Below are 20,254 nucleotides of genomic sequence, written 5' to 3' on the forward strand. Positions count from 1 at the left end.
TTGTATCAGAGGCAGATAGGTGGAGGTGCAGGTTTGTTTGTATCAAAGGCAGATAGGTGGAGGTGCAGGTTTGTTTGTATCAGAGGCAGGTAGGTGGATGTGCAGGTTTGGTGAAGCCGGAGTTACAAAAGTTTGAGGTGCTGATAGAGCTAGAAGTTTAGAATAGCTAGTTGACTTTCTGCGTTTTTATATTTTGTACCTTTCAACGCATACTTGATATTTTCTCTTTTAGATTGTAAACATTCACTTTGGAAGCTGCTATGTTTGAGATAATGTCAAAAAAGTCTTAAGATATAGTTCAAATATTTGCTCAAGTTTTACATTTTATGTTAAGGCAAACATAAGTGGAGGCTTTGCTGTCAACATGCTCGTAAATCATAAGTAGTGTTCACTGTAAACATGGTTTTGAATCACATGCAGAGGTTTCACTGTAAACATGGTTTTAAATCACATGCAGAGGTTTCACTGTAAACATGGTTTTAAATCACATGCAGAGGTTTCACTCTAAACATGGTCTTGAATCACATGCAGAGGTTCCACTCTAAACATGGTCTTGAATCACATGCAGAGGTTCCACTGTATACATGGTCTTGAATCACATGCAGAGGTTCCACTCTAAACATGGTCTTGAATCACATGCAGAGGTTTCGCTGTAAACATGGTTTTAAATCACATGCAGAGGTTTCACTCTAAACATGGTCTTGAATCACATGCAGAGGTTCCACTGTAAACATGGTCTTGAATCACATGCAGAGGTTTCGCTGTAAACATGGTCTTAAATTACAAGTGGAGGTTTTTCTGTTAACATCTTTTTATATCTAAAGTTTGGGACATCAGCTCATTTGGTATATCTATAACTTTTAATATGATTATATGTACTAGCGATTTCTGAGAAATTCTAAGCTAATGCTTGAAATATTAAAGTCTCGGGCTCTATTTTGACCACTCTATTACTATTACTAGTCTTGTACGCTGCGAGAGATCATCATGTGTAGTAAGTATGTGCACAATTATTCCATGAGGCAGCAAGATGGGTGGTGCAGGTGGTAGTGTGCTTAGTTAAAAAGTTCATTGTCCGGGTTTGATTCCCGCACAGGGCAATCTTTTTCCTAGCGCTGCTAGCGAGGTGACGGATGGACGCATATGACTCTTACTATAGTAAAGATTGTTTGATTTTGAAACTTTTTTTTTCAGCTTCTTCATCTCTGAAGCATCTCTGAAGTTTTAGGTAGTGTCACAAGAAAGGAGGATCTAACTTCTCTCCAGAGTGTTTTGTTTCAAGGCTTACAAGTGTGCTCTTATGTAAGTCAAGACAACTGCCTACTTATAGCGATCATTTGTTCTATGTCCAGTCACAAAAGCTCACTATAGCTCAAACTGTACTCGAGACTTGAAAATGGCTGAGTTGTGGTGAATTTGGCAGGCATTGCTGCGATGGATGGCTACGTCGGTGTTAACTATTTCTACAATCAGCTCACCCATCATGTTATAGTCCAGTGGAGCGGTCAAGTCATAGACAGAAAGCTCCAGAACATCACCGAGTCTTTCCTTAACAGTGTGTTCAAAGGTTGGCTAAGCTCTCCTAATTGGCCGTCTTCCTTTTTGCTCTGTCTATCATTTGTTAAGTCATTTATGTTTTCCAAGTGTGAGTCATAGTCAGCCTTGACAATTGTCAGTGTCTCTACGTTTAGTCTTTACGTTTCAACGAATTCAACGAATCCATGTTTATTGATGAGTAGATAAATGCCTGGCGTTGCCCGGGTAATAAAAAAGTCTTTGGCATTCTAACTTTTAAATTTCATATCATAAGTGTTTTGTCAATGATTAGTAGGCAGCCACAGCATTTACCATTCGTATAAAAGGCTAAAAATGGAAGTAGGCTGTAATAATGCCTGTGTTTCAACTAATTTGACCTAATTTGGTTTTGCAATGGTTGGTTATTTGTATGCTATTAGACCTTTCGAAATCGCCGCCTCTATTTTGGCCTCTAAACATATTGCTTTGATCAGGCTGCAAACACCACATAAAAAGTTTCCATTATTTCAAATAATCTTTATTAAGCAAGTTAATAAGAAGATACAGTACTACCGTATACAGATACAATCGTACAGAGCTCGATATGTACAGATATGATATTAATTTGTTCTGGTGTTGGCATCATAAGGCAGAAATGTTGTATAGAGGGATATAGAAACCTACAGTAATTATCTAATGCAAACACCCCGTGGTAAAAAACATCAAAATTGTATATACTGTATATACAAGGCATTTAAACAATAGTAATCTAATGCAGGGCTTTCTTGAGATACAATTTTAATTCGTTCCATGGTTGGCATCATGTGGTAAAAAAATTGTATGGAAGGCTATAGAAACCATAGTAATTATATACTGCAAACATCCCCTGGTGAAAATCATCAAAATTTTATACAAGTACTTTACATATTAAAAATTAGTAACAAAGTAATATGTTAACCTTAATAACTATAGTTACCTACAGTAGCTTAAGCGATCTGCATTAAAATGTAACGTTGCTATGTGCTGTACGTACTGTAGAGATTTCTTGCCTTCAAGACAGACGTACATATAACATAAACTTTGAATTCACCTTAAATAAGTTTAGCTTTATAAACACACACTTAAGCTAAGTTTTAGGATGTATTTTCAATTATTTTACTGAATTTCAATTTTTTATCACTCAAATTTTATCAGTTTCTGCCTTCGTTTTCACTAGTTTTAGCCGATATCATTAAAACTCTTTTCAACTTAATTCGGCAAGAAAGCCCAAACAATGCTGTTTTCATAATAAAGTAGATTTTCAGCAGATTAAGAGTTGTCAGATCTCTGACTCTCTGTTCAAAGGAATTGCAACTCCAAGTTTGCAAATAGTTTTGAAGGAAATATTACGTTCCATTTTTCACACAAGGAATGCTGAACTGAGAGAAATTGTTCATCGTATCTCTTTTGGGCGGGTTGAGAAAGTTTTTGGAGAATATTACCTACTTTGTTATTTTGACGTACGTAATAAGCATACCGACTGCCAAATTTAACTCGGGCAAAAGATTTTTGAATTTGTATGGTGGAAAAAAATCATCTTCCACTTTGTAAAGCGAAAAATCGTATAACAGCGTAATCGTATCCCGAGGGTGCACTGTAGTATGTTAATCTTAGTAACTATAGTTAACTACAGTAACTTATGCGTATTCAGTGGTTATGATCTGCAATAAAATGTTACATTACAGTATACTACATGCAGTACGTATCGTAGGGAATCCTTATTTTCAAGACAGACATACGTATAGCATAAGCTTTAAATTTAACTTACTGTAAAACCTCTAATTGAACACCATGGCGCTCTAATTTTCAACCCTTTATGATAATGGTGGTTTATTAGAAATGACATTCAACTAGAGTATTTTTGTATGTAAGCTGTTGGCATCATCAAACATGATAAGAGTTTTTATATAGGTTTTTTAATAATAAATAACAGCCCACCTTTAAATAGTATTTTAGGTAAATTCATACTAGATTCACATGTTTAATATTTTATAGTAACATTCGAGACCGTTGAACAATACTATAACTATTTGAAAAGGCGCACTAGTTTGCCATGCTGAATCTGATTGGCTCTCACAGCTTTGCACCTGTTCACTGTTGTCACTCTTCCATGTCAGCTGGTCCTTTAAACTTCCTCCAAGCTAAATATGTTTTTCACACTCCATATTCTCTAGCGTGTGATTAACAAATACGCAATAGATAAATAAATAAATTAACAGCGTTAAAAGCTGCAGAGGCTGTCTGACTGTTGCAGAAGTGTCTGATGACAGACAGACAGACATACAGGATGTACCTGTAACTGTTACATCTCTTCCATCCCCTGCTAAAGTGCCTCCTCAAGCACCACTTCTTCCCGCGCCGTCTCCAGGTTCGTTGAGATGTTTAATGGAAATTAACTTGACATTCATATGACCTTCCTAGGCTCTGAGAATGCTAATGAGCTTTACTCGCGTACCGATAGTTAGAACTGAGTTTAATAAAAGTGACCTTGTGAGCTCAGGCTAGGATTTAGACTTGACACTCGATATGATGACATCACTTCACCCGAGTATGTTTACAAACTAGTCAACTACCGATGATGTCTCATATAATTGTTAACCTTGCCAGGTTATTTCTGCTAAGGATTCACAATGTTAACAACTATTGTTGCAAGCTAAATATTTGTTAATTTCCATAGCGACCAGCTGTAATAGGAAACAGGTTGGAATGATCACAACTAATATTACTAAGCAGTCATTGCAACTCACCAATTAACAGTCAGTTCACTGTTATTGATAAATATGATTTGCCGCGAGCTCTCTGATTGGTTAATTTCATAGTACTGTCATGTGTTAATTGGTTACTATGAATATTGACTACTATAGCTGTGTCTCACTCCTCAGCGAAAGTTTTGTAAAACAGTCGTATGTAATGCAGGCTGCAGGTTCCAATCCCAGTAGATACATTTTCTTTACTGTGCTGGTTGACAACAAGACCATCCGAGTGCAAGACTCAGTATGTGTCGACTCACTAAATATTGATGTTATGTTTAGAGATGCTTTCAGTGTATTTCTGCTTTGGTAGCACAGGCTACTACAGTTTCCAATATTCAAAGAGTGGACAACTTCTCAATCAAAAGCTTACCGATGAACATCTTATTTTCAGCATTTTCTTTGCAGCAAAAGAATTACTGGATGATGCTGAGCCAATAGTAGCAGAGGTGTATTCGCTGCAGGACCGTCATAACACATTTACTGCAGGTTCGTAGACCTAGATGCCAGCTACTGCTATAGCAATAATCCATCATGTCTTTCGATCATACATCTTGTGCATGCAAGCTGATTGGTTGCATACATAGGCTTAGTTTCAAATAATAACATTTCAGCTCTAACAAAATCAACACCTGCTTTCAGTTTCGTGCCTATTTGATGCGAAATTATCTACTGGTTTAAACTATATGTTATACATATATACTGTATATATAAAATCAAATTTGAGTAAAAGTTACCAAAATGGTGAGAGCATTTTACTACTAAATAGTTTTGTGCATAGTAGGTGCACTCTTCAGGTAAAATAACCAAAGGTTGGTAAAATATATAAATGCAAGGTTAGCAATTATAGGTTTAAAATAAACAGGGTTAAAAGACACCATAAACGAATGTAGTATGGTAACAGAATTCATGTAATGTGACCCACTCTATGGAGGTGTAACTCTATGGAGGTGTAAATCTATGGAGGTGTAACTTTATGGAGTTGTAACTCTATGGAAGTGTAACTCTATGGAGGTGTAACTCTATGGAGGTGTAACTTTATGGAGTTGTAACTCTATGGAAGTGTAACTCTATGGAGGTGTAACTCTATAGAGGTTTAAATCAAGAAGCTGTTGCTTTTTGACCAGCACCAAATATGAATGCCATATAACTTACAAGACTCCAAGTGAACTGTTCCTAGAGCGCTTTAATCGGCGACTAGTCCCTCCTCTCCAATGCCACGGTAACAGTGTAAAAAAGGTTGTATTATGTAGGAATCAAACCCAGATATTGAGATTACTAACCAAGTGTGCTATCATCTGCACCGCACAGGTGCCTTTGCACATTGAGGAATAATTGTGCACATTGTTATTACACATGACAATCTCTAACAAACTGTCAGGGTACTAGTGAGATAGGAAGGATGTCTAGTACTAATAACATTTAGCAAATTGATGCTAAGCAAATTAATATCAACTGCTGCCATCACGGTAAATTTCTATTCTGAACAAATTACCTTCATGAACAGATATCCTGTTTTTCCTTTTTCTACACTAATAATTTTTATTTTCTGGGTTGAAACGGTATCTAATGACATAGTTTAAGTTGTCTTCTTACGTTTATACAGTAAGCTGTAGTTATAATTGCTGACAAACTGGTGTACACACAAGGGAAGACAATTAATGTACTCATAGTCTCACTGACTCTTTACCTCATTCCAATGTGTATGCCACTAGTCAGCAGGTTAAAGTCAGGTGGGTGGCCAGCTTTGGTTGCTCAGCTTGCGTCGTTCATAGGTGACATGAAAACACATCTGCTTCATGAGCAATGACTGCTTCATGCACAGTGACTGACAAGCTGATCTGTCCGTTATAATGTTCCAATAGGCTGATAGTTTATTTCAGTCCCTATCAAGTGCACATTCCATTCAGTAGTGATTTTACAGATGTCTTTGTACACTCCGTTGAAGAGGCAGTAAGTGATGGAGAAGCCAGTGCAGATAAATCGAATCAAGAATGTATGGACTCACCCCCTCAGCAAACTCGTAAGACACTGGATACTGATTATTTAGTAGTGTTATATGGGTGTCACCTTTTCACAGGTGTGCAGGCTGACACATACATGCATGTGCCCTGGGTGTCACCTCTTCACATGTGTGCAGGCTGACACATACATGCATGTGCCCTGGGTGTCACCTCTTCACATGTGTGCAGGATGATACATATATGCATGTGCCCTGGGTGTCACCTTTTCACAGGTGTGCAGGCTGATACATATATGCATGTGCCCTGGGTGTCACCTGTCCACAGGTATGCGGCTGAGATATACATACATGTGCCCTCGCTTTCACTATCCACATGTGTGCAGGCTGACATATACATATTTTTACTCTGGGTGTCACCTCTCCGTAGGAGTGCAGGCTGACACATGCATACATGTGCTCTGGGTGTCATCTGTCCGTAGGAGTGCAGGGTAACACCCGGTGACACGCGTCTTTGGGTGTTGGCTTCTTGTTCATTATCTATACGACACTAACATGTTGTTAGTAATTTTTTTTAGAATTCTTTTTAGCAATTCTTTTTCAGAATGGGAAAAACCACATTCGTTGCAGTTATTGTAGAACAAAGTGTGCGAGTAGCCATGACTTTTCTGGGCAGATCTATAAACTGTACTTGCAGATGCGATGGTAAGGCCTTTCTCTCCCAAATCTGTACCGAGAAAGGATATATCTTTGAAAAGAGTAAATGCCAGAGAAAGAAGACTTTTACGACGATCAACCGGTGAGTGAGAGTTGTTCACTCCTTCGCGTTTATGACATCCTTTGGAGTAAAACGAAATTTGCGAGGATAAATAGTACGGAGTGAATATATGTATAATAGAGATTAATTTGTTTGGTTATTGTATGGGATGGTATATCAGGAGGTGTATTGGAGGCTCTGTAAGTCTCCAGTAAAGCTCTACAGATGGTCTGATTAGTGTTGTCTTTTATTAATCATAACACATCGTGCCATCCAACGCATTAGTAGAACATACATTGACAGAATAGTTAGATTTATATAAATTCCAAAGCTTCATAAAACTAAAAAAAATTAGTTTAAACTTACAAACTTTGCTCGTCCTTTTAGAGTTGGTTTGTGCGAATTCAATTCAATTTAGAGAAACTGACATACAGCTGCTTACTAAGGCTTGATTATTTCAAACTGCACAATGTTCGTACGTTGCGGTTTCTCTCATGGTGCTTCAATACAGATTTCCTATTCAATTTCTGGACTCGCCGCAGACAATGGAGTTATCATCCAATCAGAATGCTCGCTAGCCTCTAAATTAATCGTCTTGTTAGGTGATGAAAATTCAGTCTATTGTAGATATGGCCCATGATAGATGTAGTGACGATCATACGCTTCGTAATGGGTTACGATGTGGTTGGCTAAATTTCGCTAATGTGAAACCAGCAGTGAACAAGCTAAGCATATCTAGCAAAGCAGTCGAAGCCCATGTTTGGCCTAATAAATAAAACTCTCAAGCCAGTTAGGTTTGGCCTCGCGCGTGTCCGTCCAATAGGTTTGGTCTCAACTCTCGACTGCAAACATTATATATTGGTAAAGATTTCAGGCTATTGCTGAAATGTATTAATAAACATAAGCTTATCCATACACTTACTGATTCTAGCTGTTTCGGTAGTTGTATCATCTCGGTAGTTGTATCATCTCGGTAGTTGTGTCATCTCTGTAGTTGTGTCATCTCGGTAGTTGTGTCATCTCGGTTGTTGTGTAACATCATGTATCTCAATCACGGCGGAATTACTATAATTCTGAAATTGTGAGCAGTACAGTACCGGGGTCTAAACATCTCACACCCGCCCCGATTATCTAGAGTTCAAACTCTACCATCCTATGGTTTCCTATTTTATTTCCGTTCACTCGTGCTGATGCTGCCTCTTTACCATCTAGGGACAAGGGGACATAATCCCAGACTTCCTGAAAAGACTTTACTGCCATATGAGTGTCCTGAATGTCACATTAGCTTCAAACTCTTCATCGCTCTCCTTAAACACGTGAACACAGTACACAAGGAGAAGGGGACAAACAAGATTCGACGAGCGAGTGAGCTAGTCCGTCATTCTAAGGAAGTGCCTTCCTCCAGCAACAAGATTATGCGAGGTACAGTTCTGTATTCTTACGCTGTATTTCCAATTATTATTATTATGTATTTACTATTATAATTGTTGTTCTTATATAATCTTGTTGACGTCAATGAGACGTCTGTTGTTCCAGACGTCTCATTCTCGGAAGGTGAGGTATGTCACTGTTTTTATATAATCTTGAAAACCAAATTAAGTTGAACATTATTAGCATTGATAGAATATCAACAGGGTATCGATAGGATATCCGCAGTATATCAATAGGATATTGGCAGGATATCGATATTATGCCATGTATAAGTCAACAGGTATTTTTTAAACAAAAAATGCATTATTATCTGTGTTACTCATGTATAAGTCGGCCCTGTTATTTCAGAGTATTCTGGAATAATTATATCAAACATGGATTGATTTTTGCTATCCAGAATAAAAATATAGCTTTCGAAATTTAAAGTTTTTTTATTTGATACGATAAATAGAGATCTTCCACATGTTTTAAATGAGGTTTGGGTTGACTCGCTCGCTGTAGTAATTTGCACAATGAATGCATGCTAAAACGCGAGTTAAACGGGTTAAACGAGTTAAACGAGTTACCTGTTCTTATTCACTTCTTTGCTACTCGATGGCGAGGAAACAAACAAAAAACGAATATTTATAGAGCAATGTCTATTTGGAGTTTTCAGTTGTACTAGTAAAATTTTGGTTGACGTTTTTCGAAGTATATAATTTATTAATTTGAAAACCGGCTAGTAGCAAAAGACAGGCAGGCCAATTAGCTGCGACAAGCGCAGAGTTTGTCCAGATCGAGTTTTTTTTAACATCGCAACTTTTTGTGCAATCTGCAATTTGCCCTCTATTCTTAGTGATTTAAAACTATCCCTTACAAAAGGACACTTTTTTGCACATTTGCTTCATTTAGCATCAAAATGTTATTTTATCAATAGGTCAATAGGTCAACCTTCATTTGAAAATTCCGATTCTGTTCTCACGGCTTCAGTGGGTGTACCACAGCTATTTTTTGATAGGAATCTATTGTAGCGTTCAAGACACATGTTGATTGCTGTCCATTTTAGTGTTCAAGACACGTGTTGATTGCTGTCCATTTTAGTGTTCAAGACACATGTTGATTGCTGTCCATTTTAGTGTTCAAGACACATGTTGATTGCTGTCCATTTTAGTGTTCAAGACACATGTTGATTGCTGTCCATTTTAGTGTTCAAGACACGTGTTGATTGCTGTCCATTTTAGTGTTCAAGACACATGTTGATTGCTGTCCATTTTAGTGTTCAAGACACCTGCTGTCTACTCTGGTGTTCAGGACACCTGTTCATGGCTGTCTACTCTGGTGTTCAAGACACCTGTTCGTTGTTGTCTACTCTAGTGTTCAAGACACCTGTTGATTGCTGTCTACTCGGCTGTCAAAAACACCTGTTTAGTGCTGTCTACTCTAGAATACACAACACCTGTTGATTGCTGTCTACTCGATTGTCAAAAACATTTTTTAGTACTGTCTACTTCAGTGTACCCAACACCTGCTGATTGCTGTCTACTTCAGTGTACCCAGCACCTGTTGATTGCTGTCTACTTCAGTGTACCCAACACCTGTTGATTGCTGTCTACTCTAGTGGACATAACACATATTGCTGTCTACTCCAGAGTCAAAGACACCTGTAGATTGTTGTCTACTCCAGTATACAAGACACCTGTTGACACCTAATGATTTATGTAATATATTTGCAGAAGCCTCGCATAAGAAACGACCAACCAACACGACCGGATCAAACCGGATCTCACGAATGAACAATTGGGGCAAGTGGCAGAGGCAATGTAGGAAATCTAAAAATCGTAAGGTGCACGACTCGTCCGACACCACTGAGACTTCCACATTGGTTTCTGGTCAGGTAAAACATAATGATTCCGATGAAGTCTTGAAGACACCAGACGGTTTGCCGGTGTATGAGGTAACGCCAGTTTCTGAAGAAATAGTGCCTCTAGATATGGACCCGAGCAGTTCTGATCAGCCAGTATTTCCGTGTATGATGGTTGTTCAAGATGAGATGCCACCGGACCAGCTAGACAAGTCAAAGCTGGAGGAGACGGAATGGCATCCACCTGCTAAGCAAAGCAGCAAGAAATCCATACCCTCTACTATCCCGATTCCTCCGGCTATAAGGGGGCCAGGAGAGCTGTGCCCTGTCTGTCATAACATCTATACTTCCAAATCGAGTTTAAAGGTTCATATGCGACTACATACTGGTGAGAAGCCGTATGTCTGTAGGGTCTGCTCTGAGGGCTTTAGACAGCTTCAAACCCTACAGACACATGTCATGAAGTGTCATTACACTGATTCTAGTGACAGCTGGGCCGAGTATAAGCTTCATCATTCAACTCGTCCCATTTTTACTTAACTACATCTGTTTCTTCCTCAGAGTCGTAACTAGCATCTAGCTGGGTATCATAGTCGGTCATGATGCTCTATCACGTGTTTTATATTATGAATATACTAGGGTATTAAAAGTATGTCTTCAATTTTTCATAAAAACTAGCTCTTTCTTGGGTACATTTTTTTCATTTGTAAAGATTTTCTCACACGTTTTATTGTGGTTGTAACTTCAAACCCGCATGTAAAAATACACAATCAATTTTGGAAGGCTAACATATCCTTTCATAATTTATATAAACTCATGTACTTGTCGTGTATGTGTATATACAATAGGTCCCCTTTTATTTGTACAAAATGAAAGCTTCGGTGATTGGCTGATATTGACTGTAGATTTATAGTTGTAAAACTTTTCCGACTTACTGTATTCTCTTTAGCTTGCTTGTTTCTTTCCCCGTACAAAATATCCTTGTAAATCTTTTTAACTGCCCAGGCTTTATCCTATGAAAGTATGCATTTTATCTCATGTCAGTACTGTTATACGTGTTTCTCTTGCATTTTCTTTGTTGTTTTACATCTTTAATACAAATGCTCTCGAAATTGTGTGTATATATAGTGGCTGTAAAAACTTGTCGTTTGCGCTTTTGTTGCATCTCTAGTATAAAATGGGAGGTAGGTTCATGCAGCAGAGAAGTTTCCTATGTTCTGAGACCGATCCCTAGCTGTTAAAGGGTAGGCATTCTGTCAACGTACTTTTCAAACAGACGCATGAACTGTAAATAAACTCTCACACCCTCAAGCCACTTTTTAAAAATAGTGCAAGCAGTTTTACAGCATTGAGGTTGTATTGTTCACAAACCAATGAGGTGAACCCCTAATATAGAATTTTGAAGATATTTTTAATCATTTTGTTTGACATTATTTTGGTCTCCCTATCAAATCAGCAACAAAATTTGATTTGTACTATAGCCTGCAAGTCATGTTATGAACAAAATAGAAAAGGTAAAAAGGTCTTATTACAGTAAAATATGTAAGATTTATTGCTAGTGCAGAGTTCCCGAAGTGGGCTCTCGTCTGTCATATAGCCACTTATCATCATTTAATAAGACGGCGAGTCTCCTGTTCAAGGGTCTATACAGGTTGTCAAGTAGCTCTATGGTCTCGGGTAAGACCTGTCGTTCAGTGCCAACATTCATTCGCTTCTTGGAAGACGATAACTCACCGTCGGTGTAACGAAGTTCCTTTCCAAAGAACGCCATAATTTTTTCTGCCCAGTCCAACTAAAACAGTAAATATTTTGTGAAAATAATGACAGCGATTTCCAGTAACCTCTTTAGCTTGTGATCCACAAAAACAGTGAATTTCCACATGTGTTGGTACCCTCATAGGAATAATTGGAAACCTCTCACAAAGTTATTTACTAGTTGACCTTTTGCTAACTGAGATTTGAGTTGATGTGAGCTCAGTCTGGTTACTTTCGAGTTGCTGGCCAAGTTCTCTTGCAACGCTTGTCAGGGTGGAATATGAGATTGTAGTTCTACCCTCTACTAGTACTAGCAAAGGGTACCGGTGTGAGAATCACAAAAATTGAGTGGCAACCCCTTGAAACTATCAGCTGATTAAGATAGGCTATGATGGTAGATCTACATAGATTTTTGTTATCTTGCTGATTATATTCAAACTTTATTTTTAAAACTTGCAAAGACAACCACTGATGAAATCGTTTTGTTTCATTTTCGAGCTGCCCTCTTACTTGGTTTTTGGAATATTCCTCCAGCTGGCTGATATAGACATCTTCTCGTGGAATGAATCTAAAGAGCTCAGTGAGGTAAACCACATAGAAGCCATGCTGTATTACAGCCTGAAAGAGAGCAGAACAACAATTAGAAAGCACCTGCATGCCTTGACACTTTCATCGGTATAAAGCACCTGCGCACATTGACACACTTCTCCACAGGCAGGTCTCCTGCAGTTTAGGCTAGTATACTGATATATAATATACTCTTTATATGGACAACTGTATCATGTAAGTAGATATGTGTATAGCTTTTGCAAAAACTATCTATTCAGAGGTATTTGGTACTTGCTATGATAGGCCACACCCGTGCTGAGCCAATTTAGTAGAAGTTAATGATTTGGCTTAATCAAAGTTATGTTTTATTAATACAGTCAAACATGGATAACTCGTCCACGGAGAGCTCGAACACATGGTTAATTCGAACAGTTTCTTTGGTCCGTTCCCACGTAATGATAAATTGCTATAAATAACTCGAACTCAACACTGTTAACTCGAACTGTTTTTTGCCCAACAGCTACCGAAACGGTTGTTATTGCTTTAGAAAATCACTTTATTCCAAGCCATAGAGATAAACCTCAACTTTTAGTAGTTCATAGGCGTCGTTATTACCATCATCGGCAAAATATCTTTGTTAATGACTTTTCCAAATGTTTGGCGAAATTTGATTTTTACCAAACAACCGCTTAGCGGTAGCCTTTTGGAAGCAAGGAAAAGTGAGGTAACCTTCGCATAAACTTCAAGAAAAATTGGCAAAATTGATCTTGGTTAAAACGCTAAAAAAAAGTCTTTTCTTCTGAGCATTTCATCAGCGATCAAGTTTTGCCAATTTTAATCTTAAAAACGTCCTGGCAATAACATCACCTCAAACAACAAACCAATCTCAAGTGATAGAAAAATCTTTATACTTTTTGATAAAATTTTTTCAAACTTTACATTAGAAGCATTTAATTTGAAATAAGCCATTTGTGCTTTTGATTTATATTATAGTTTGTATATGTACATGTATCTACTAATAAATAAGTAAATACATGGACTTGTAACAGTGCTCTGATAACTTGAACGCTCTGATAATTCGAGCACCTTTGCTCGGTCCCGTGAAGTTCGAGTTATCCGTGTTTGACTGTACTCAACTTTTTATGTAAGAGCAAAAATATGTTTATATTATGGGCATGAACTTCCTTAAATCACGCAGCATTCTACTGTTGGTGTTCACAAAACCCTTCATCCAGAAAGTGCGCTTGAAATAGGATTTTGTGAATTTTTCAATGTTAATTTTGTAACATCATTGAGAAGTTTCTGACAGCTTATTGGCTATGGTATCATGACTCACCTGAAGGTTGCCATCAGAGGAGTCATACATGTATACACAAGCCAACTCTCCATGAGTGCTGAGGCACTCGGTCACTTTGGAGACCAGCTCAAGTACAATAAGATGTAAAAAGCTTCCATGGAAGTTCTCTTTACTGACTCCCGTGTAGATCCAGCGCTGTCTCTTTGCGTGATACAGATATGAAAGGAGCCTGCATGGCAGAAACAGAGACTATTCTACATCAGCTTAATGATCGTGAAACAGAGGATCAACTTGCTGCTATGCGTAATGATAACGAAACAGTGTCAATTTGCTACTATGTGTAATGATAATGAAACAGGCTGTCAGCTTGCTACTATGTGTCATATCAACAGACCAGAGTGTCAACTTGCTACTATGTGTCATGATAATGAAACAGGGTGTCAGCTTGCTACTATGCGTCATATCAATAGACCAGAGTGTCAACTTGCTGCTATGTGTCATATCAATTAATCGGGTGTCAACTTGCTATTATGTGTTATGGTGACAAAGCAGGGTGTCAGTTTGCTACTTTATTACGATAAAAAGACAAGGTGCCGGCTTGGTACTATGTGTTTTAAAGCAAAAATAACATCAAACTACACTTGGTAGTTTGATGTTATTTAAAAACACCCCATTAAAAAGTTATTGATCAACGTAGATCAACAAGCAAAGAACTGCATACATTCTCTCACACAACGCTCAGCAAAATGTAGACTTGATGGAAACAAGGGTACCCACACATCAGCGGGCATGTACTCAATCATTCCCTCTAATCAATACTGAGTAAATAACTTTGAACACATTATGAAAAGGATGAGTACGGGCCACATGCTCAGAGTTGAGATGACGCAGATTAGGGTCACGCTGCATCCCCGATTGGCATTAAATATTGAACACCTTTGTGGTGGCTCAACGAGCGAGCGCACGTAATTGAGCAGCGCGTCTGATCACTTCATATAACTGATTGTCCTTTTGCTTAGAATCAATAATACCCTATAAATTACTCAAAAGGTCATAGCACTCATAAAGGTGACAACGGGGTTAATGGGCCATTTTCTATAGACTGTATTATTATGAAAGTCAGCTACTCTCATAGTACCAGCAGTTCACCTAAATTATCTTTCCCACTCCCTTAAAAGACAGAGAACTTCTGCAAAATTATTATAAAATTTGAATTTGTTTATTATCTCAAGTTATTGAATTTAGGAATTCTGAAATATTGATATAAATCTGCTCTGAGAATGTTCATAGGTTTTGATATTCTACACGTAAGTTGTTTTTAAATCAGTTTTTGAATCTTTTGAATATTCTTCATCTATGATTTAAATGTGATTAAAATTGACTCAAGTTTTCTGTTTTCTGTAGCAAAGAGACTCTGAATAGTATATACTATATATACTCTGTAATACCTGCTAAGGTGTGTAACCTAAAACTGCAGAATGTTTACCCGTTCTAAATGCAAATGATTTTTCTCTCTTTTTATAGAGTGAGCTGAGAGCAGTGGTAGGAATGAAGCACATGACATGGCTCAGGTGGACAAACAATTACGCTACCAGTGTTTGCTCTTACTCTTTTTCTTTCTTACTCTCTCCTCTCCCCCTCTCCGTTCTATTCTCTCTCTTCTTTCTCCCCTCTCTCTCTCCCCTCTCCCTCTCTCCCCCTCTCTCTCTCCCCTCTCTCTCCTCTCTCTCTCTCCTTTCTCCTCTCTCTCCTCTCTCTCTCTTACCACTCTCTCCCCCCTCTTTCTCTCCCTCTCTCTCTCTTACCACTCTCTCCCCTCTCTCTCTCCTCTCCCTCTCTCCTCTCCCTCTCTCCTCTCTCTTTCTCTCCCTCTCTCTCTCTCTCTCTCCTCTCTTCCCTCTCTCACCACTCTTTCTCTCTCCCTCTCTCTCACGCTCTCAGTTTTATCCGGAATACAATCAAATGCCTGTCAAGTTCTCAATAGCCATTAAACTATGGAGATCTTCATGGAAATAAGACGATGTACCTGTCTGTCGGATTCCTCAGGGTAACGATAAATTTGCTCTTGCCCGGGACACTAAGGAATGCAACATACTGGAGTGCAGTCTGGATGGTGAGATGAGTTGAGTTGCGGTGGGTTACTCGGGAGAAGAGCAGATCACCAGGAGCGTAGCTCATAACGTCATCGCTCTTCGGGTATCCTTTCAGTCCTTGTCGTTTTACCAGATCTTCTGGGCAGCCAATAGCAGGGCTTAGCTTGTGGCCCTGTATTACAAATAAACTTATAGCCGGTGGTTTTGCATCACAAATAAACTTAACCTGTGGCTCCGCATTACAACTAAACTTCCGGTCATCTTTACGCAGTAGCAAGAGGCACATCTCCGAATATGTTTTGTTAGATTGAAGGTCAATTAAAGTTCAATTCTTAAAGATTTTGGAGGTTATAAACTGATCAGAACTTTTTTAAAGTTTTGATTTGTGTCATTTCTTTTCTTGATCCATTGTTTAGGATATTCGTATTAGTACGTCTGATGTCTTTAAAATGTTTGAGAGGAGGCAAATCCTTTATTAAACAGCTTTATGCTATCCTTCATCTACTTGGCAGATTTTTGTATAATTCCCGAATCATCTAATTTAAGTGCATATATTTTACTCTTTTGAGTATCTGGTAGTTGGTGAGTGTCATAACAAACTTCGAAAATATAATAGAGAGTAAGTGTGGCGAGAAGGATTTCTCGTTTATAGTAGCAAGTATTGTAGCATTAGAGTTCTGATAAAAAATGTGGTGGTATGTTGCATGTCTCATAGTCACTTGTACTCTCCCAGTACCGTGCGCTGTGAGACACTATCATGTGTAATAACTATGAGCATAATAATTCTATGATATAGCAAGGTGATTGAGTGGCACAGTTGGTAAAATGCATGGCCGGAAATTGGAATACCTGAGTGTGATTTTTATGTGGTGCAATCTTTTTTAACGTTCTTAGCATGGCTTAGAAACACAACTCTTATTATAGTAAAGATAAAGATTATAGTAAAGGTTAACATAATTTATTAAAAAAACACTTTGTCAACTTTTATATATTCAGTTTCCTCAGGCTTTGTTTTTCCTTCCTACAACAACTGTTCAGATGAAGTTGAAACAACATGCAGAGCTTTTTAAAACTGGTGCTTGTTTTGTCATTTTCATAGTTACCTTCAGAGTTATCTACACTATGTTTATAGAAACATGAATTATCACTGACCAGCAGTAAGCCACAATTTTATTTCTTTTTAATCAAATGTCCTACAGGTGGATGGTTAAGAGGCTGTGGTTCCCAGGAACTAGACGGAGTTTTGAAACCAAATATTTTTACCAGCCTGACGGAAAGCACGGAGCATATGCAAGTGAAGTTTGGACACGGGTCTACAGAGACTAACAGACAGACACAATGAGAAAGTTAGGTTTATTTATATAGCCTACTTTGTATATAATGTGCCTTTAAACTCACTGTAATAATGTAAATAATTATTTGAGTAGATACAGCATTTATATAATATTTATAATGTAATTTATTTATAATTTACAATATTTATAATATAATCTAATTTATACAAAATTTATATGATAAATATTATATAAATTGTTTCGAACTTAATGTTTCGTTAGGACACCACTCTTGCTCATAAAATGGAATGCGATAAAATGTTTGACAATCAGAATTAAATCTTTTGTCATCTTTCACGCTCGCTCACCTTGACCTGGACTTCAGTTTTGTCGGCGTGGTACTGGAACCACTTGATTACATCAGTAGTTCCACACTTTCTGATTCCAAGAAGGTAATGGTTGGGGGTGCACTTTACTTCAGCCCCCTTCGCTCCCTTCCTGTATAAAAGTCTTATTCAAGTCATCAAAACATGTCACTTCTAATCATATCACTCTCAAAACTTCAAGTATATCTCTGACAGCGTCTCTGTCAGTGAAAGCATTTGGATGACCCTAAAGATCAGTGGTGTTGGGCCAGTGCTGTCGGTAACATGATTATAATACAGAGTTAGTTATCATCTTTCTCGTGGCTTTATTTATGAATGAAATGTTAACTCGATGATGCACCAAGATATATGGTAGAGCCCCATACTCAAGGTTAGCCAAAATAAAGCCTAAATATAACCAACAATTGCTGGTCTAACACTGTTTATGTCAAGGACTTCTTGTTGAGTTCTACATTAGAACATATTTTTGCTTTTTTAATTCTTTATTTTAGTTGGTGATAAGTACAAGATAACACAATTCCATGTCCAGAGCACTAAGATGGAACATAAATAGTCAACATAAATATTTGATGCAAATCAGCTAAATCATGAAGAGCACGTGCAATACTTTTTAAAGCATTGACACCCATTATCCCTTCTTAAAAACAGCAATTGTTGATTTTCATTAAATACGGACAGTTTCATGTATATAATTAAATTTAAATTAAACAAATTTAAATTAGGTTTTAAACTCAAGTCATTATCTGGTTCGTTTGCAAACTTGGTCACTAAGCTATTTAATGACAAAACACTTGAATGACCTATATTCTACGTGAGCCAATAGGGATACGAAAAGTTTTCAAAAAAAGAAAGGGCAATGCTCTGTGCACCCCTATAGGGTCTTCAAATCTAGGAGAGTTAGCTCATAAAGAGACTGGCATTTGTTAGGGCGGCAGTTAGGCTGTCACCGAGGCAACAGATTTTAATATATTTTCTAGAACATAACTGAAAGAACAGCTGATAGAAGTATAGCTCTTGCTCCCTTGTTGTGGTTTTATAATAATGTCAAGGCCTTCTAGTCACTTCATAGACTGACTAGACCAACATGTTAACTAGCTAAATATAATCGGGTTACTCACGCGTCTGACATATTGTAGCAAAGAGCTTTATACGCCGGTATATAAGGAGGCTTAGAACATTTGTCCAATGGGGCGTAAGATACCTTCAGGCCATCGTTCGTAATCATACTATCCCACGTCTCACTACGAAGCTTGGACGTTATATTCTCAAAGTCACGGGTCTTTATATCTACTTTAGCTGCTGGTTTCTTAACTTTTATGGGTGGTACTGTAACCACCTCCTCCACATATTCTTTTTCCCGGTAATGCTTCTGTTGATAGCTTGCTCTGTTTGCATGTAGAGTTACGTTTAAAGTCAGGTACATGATGCCCAGCAGTATTAATGCAGTCTTCACGGAAGAAGTGAGTCGATACATAATCTGTTTAAAAGCACCTGCTAATACTTGTCACACCAAGACACAAGGTTGTCAAAAATATAAAAGGCGGTTAATAGAAAATGACTAAGCTGTCACTTGTCAACTAATGTCGCATTGTCTGCCGGAATTCTATTATAAAAGGTATGAATTTTGCTAGAGGCTTATTGCACAATCGATGGCGGTATGTTAAAAACTGGGAGAGGAGGGACACGCTAATTGTTTTTGTAGTGAGATGTTTGCATTAATTAATTATGATCTATGCTCCTTTATTGATTGCTTATAACTAATGCTATGGATCAATTCTTTTAATTGATGACATAATAAATTCCTACTTTGGCAAGACCATCAGTAGCAATAAACACAGGTTTATACACTCTTAAATGCTCATAGTTTGTATTCACAAAATCATGAATAACTCTATGAATCTTTGCTATAATAAGAGCCAGGTCCATCCGTCCGTCCATCTATCTGTACATCGCATGTCTGTCCGTCCAAAGCATCCAAAGCATCCGTCTAAAGTATCACACAGAAATTAAACCTAGATATCGAGCATAGTTGCCAGGCATACTACTAGCTGCAATTTTCAACTAATTTGCTGCGTAGTGGAATAATTGTGCAGATAACTACTACACTTGATAAGTAGGTTTAGATCCAGCGGTCTCTTTGCGAAGTACAGTTATGAGAGGAGCCTGCATGGCAGAAGCAGACCAGTCTGCATCAGCTTAGGAATAGTGAAACAGAGCGTCAACTTGCTGCTATGTGTCATGATAGTGAAACAGGGTGTCAACTTGCTGCTATGTGTCATGATAATGAAACAGGGTGTAAACTTTTTGCTATGTGTCATCCTAACCTAACGTAACAGGGTGTCACCTTTTTTGCTATATGTCATAATAACGAAACAGGGTGTCAACTTTCTGCTATATGCCATAATAACGAAACAGGGTGTCAACTTTCTGCAATGTGTCATTATAACGAAACAATGTCAACTTGTTATTTTTTGTTATGGTGACAAAAAGGGTGTCAACATGCTGCTATCTGTCATAATAACGAAACAGGGTATCAGCTTTTTTCCCTGCACACAAGACATCCAGCCTACTAGTATTAATGGCTTGTATTCACAAAATGCAATATATT

The 20,254-nt window shown here is 37.9% G+C and overlaps 2 protein-coding genes across 2 annotated transcripts; one reads left to right on the forward strand and one right to left on the reverse strand.

The window, feature by feature from the left end:
• Positions 1–1,193: 1,193 nt before the first annotated feature.
• Positions 1,194–11,362, forward strand: LOC137401749 (zinc finger protein 567-like). The gene is made up of 8 exons (XM_068088220.1): positions 1,194–1,302; positions 1,424–1,567; positions 3,809–3,922; positions 4,713–4,793; positions 6,229–6,327; positions 6,962–7,063; positions 8,234–8,443; positions 10,165–11,362. Exons 2-8 carry the CDS (start codon positions 1,435–1,437, stop codon positions 10,830–10,832), a joined length of 1,407 nt encoding a protein of 468 aa, XP_067944321.1. The 5' UTR covers positions 1,194–1,302; positions 1,424–1,434; the 3' UTR covers positions 10,833–11,362.
• A 485-nt stretch (positions 11,363–11,847) lies between these two features.
• On the reverse strand, positions 11,848–19,120 carry LOC137401934 (carbohydrate sulfotransferase 15-like). Its single transcript, XM_068088407.1, has 6 exons — positions 18,765–19,120; positions 17,629–17,758; positions 15,920–16,158; positions 13,933–14,122; positions 12,558–12,665; positions 11,848–12,084 (listed from the first exon to the last, which is right to left on the reverse strand). The coding sequence occupies exons 1-6, from the start codon at positions 19,118–19,120 to the stop codon at positions 11,848–11,850; spliced, it is 1,260 nt and encodes a 419-aa protein (XP_067944508.1).
• Positions 19,121–20,254: the final 1,134 nt, after the last annotated feature.

Source organism: Watersipora subatra, chromosome 8 (assembly GCF_963576615.1).
Source record: "Watersipora subatra chromosome 8, tzWatSuba1.1, whole genome shotgun sequence".
NCBI lineage: Eukaryota > Metazoa > Bryozoa > Gymnolaemata > Cheilostomatida > Watersiporidae > Watersipora > Watersipora subatra.

Coding starts and splice junctions, on each gene's coding strand:
- LOC137401749 (XM_068088220.1), top strand. CDS start 1,435: ATGGATGGCTACGTCGGTGTTAACTATTTCTACAATCAGCTCACCCAT. Junction 3,923..4,712: donor TCTTCCCGCGCCGTCTCCAG/GTTCGTTGAGAT, acceptor TTTTCTTTGCAG/CAAAAGAATTACTGGATGAT. Junction 8,444..10,164: donor CAGCAACAAGATTATGCGAG/GTACAGTTCTGT, acceptor ATATATTTGCAG/AAGCCTCGCATAAGAAACGA.
- LOC137401934 (XM_068088407.1), bottom strand. CDS start 19,120: ATGTATCGACTCACTTCTTCCGTGAAGACTGCATTAATACTGCTGGGC. Junction 17,759..18,764: donor TGCTACAATATGTCAGACGC/GTGAGTAACCCG, acceptor ACTTTTATACAG/GAAGGGAGCGAAGGGGGCTG. Junction 16,159..17,628: donor AAACTGAAGTCCAGGTCAAG/GTGAGCGAGCGT, acceptor TTTGTAATACAG/GGCCACAAGCTAAGCCCTGC.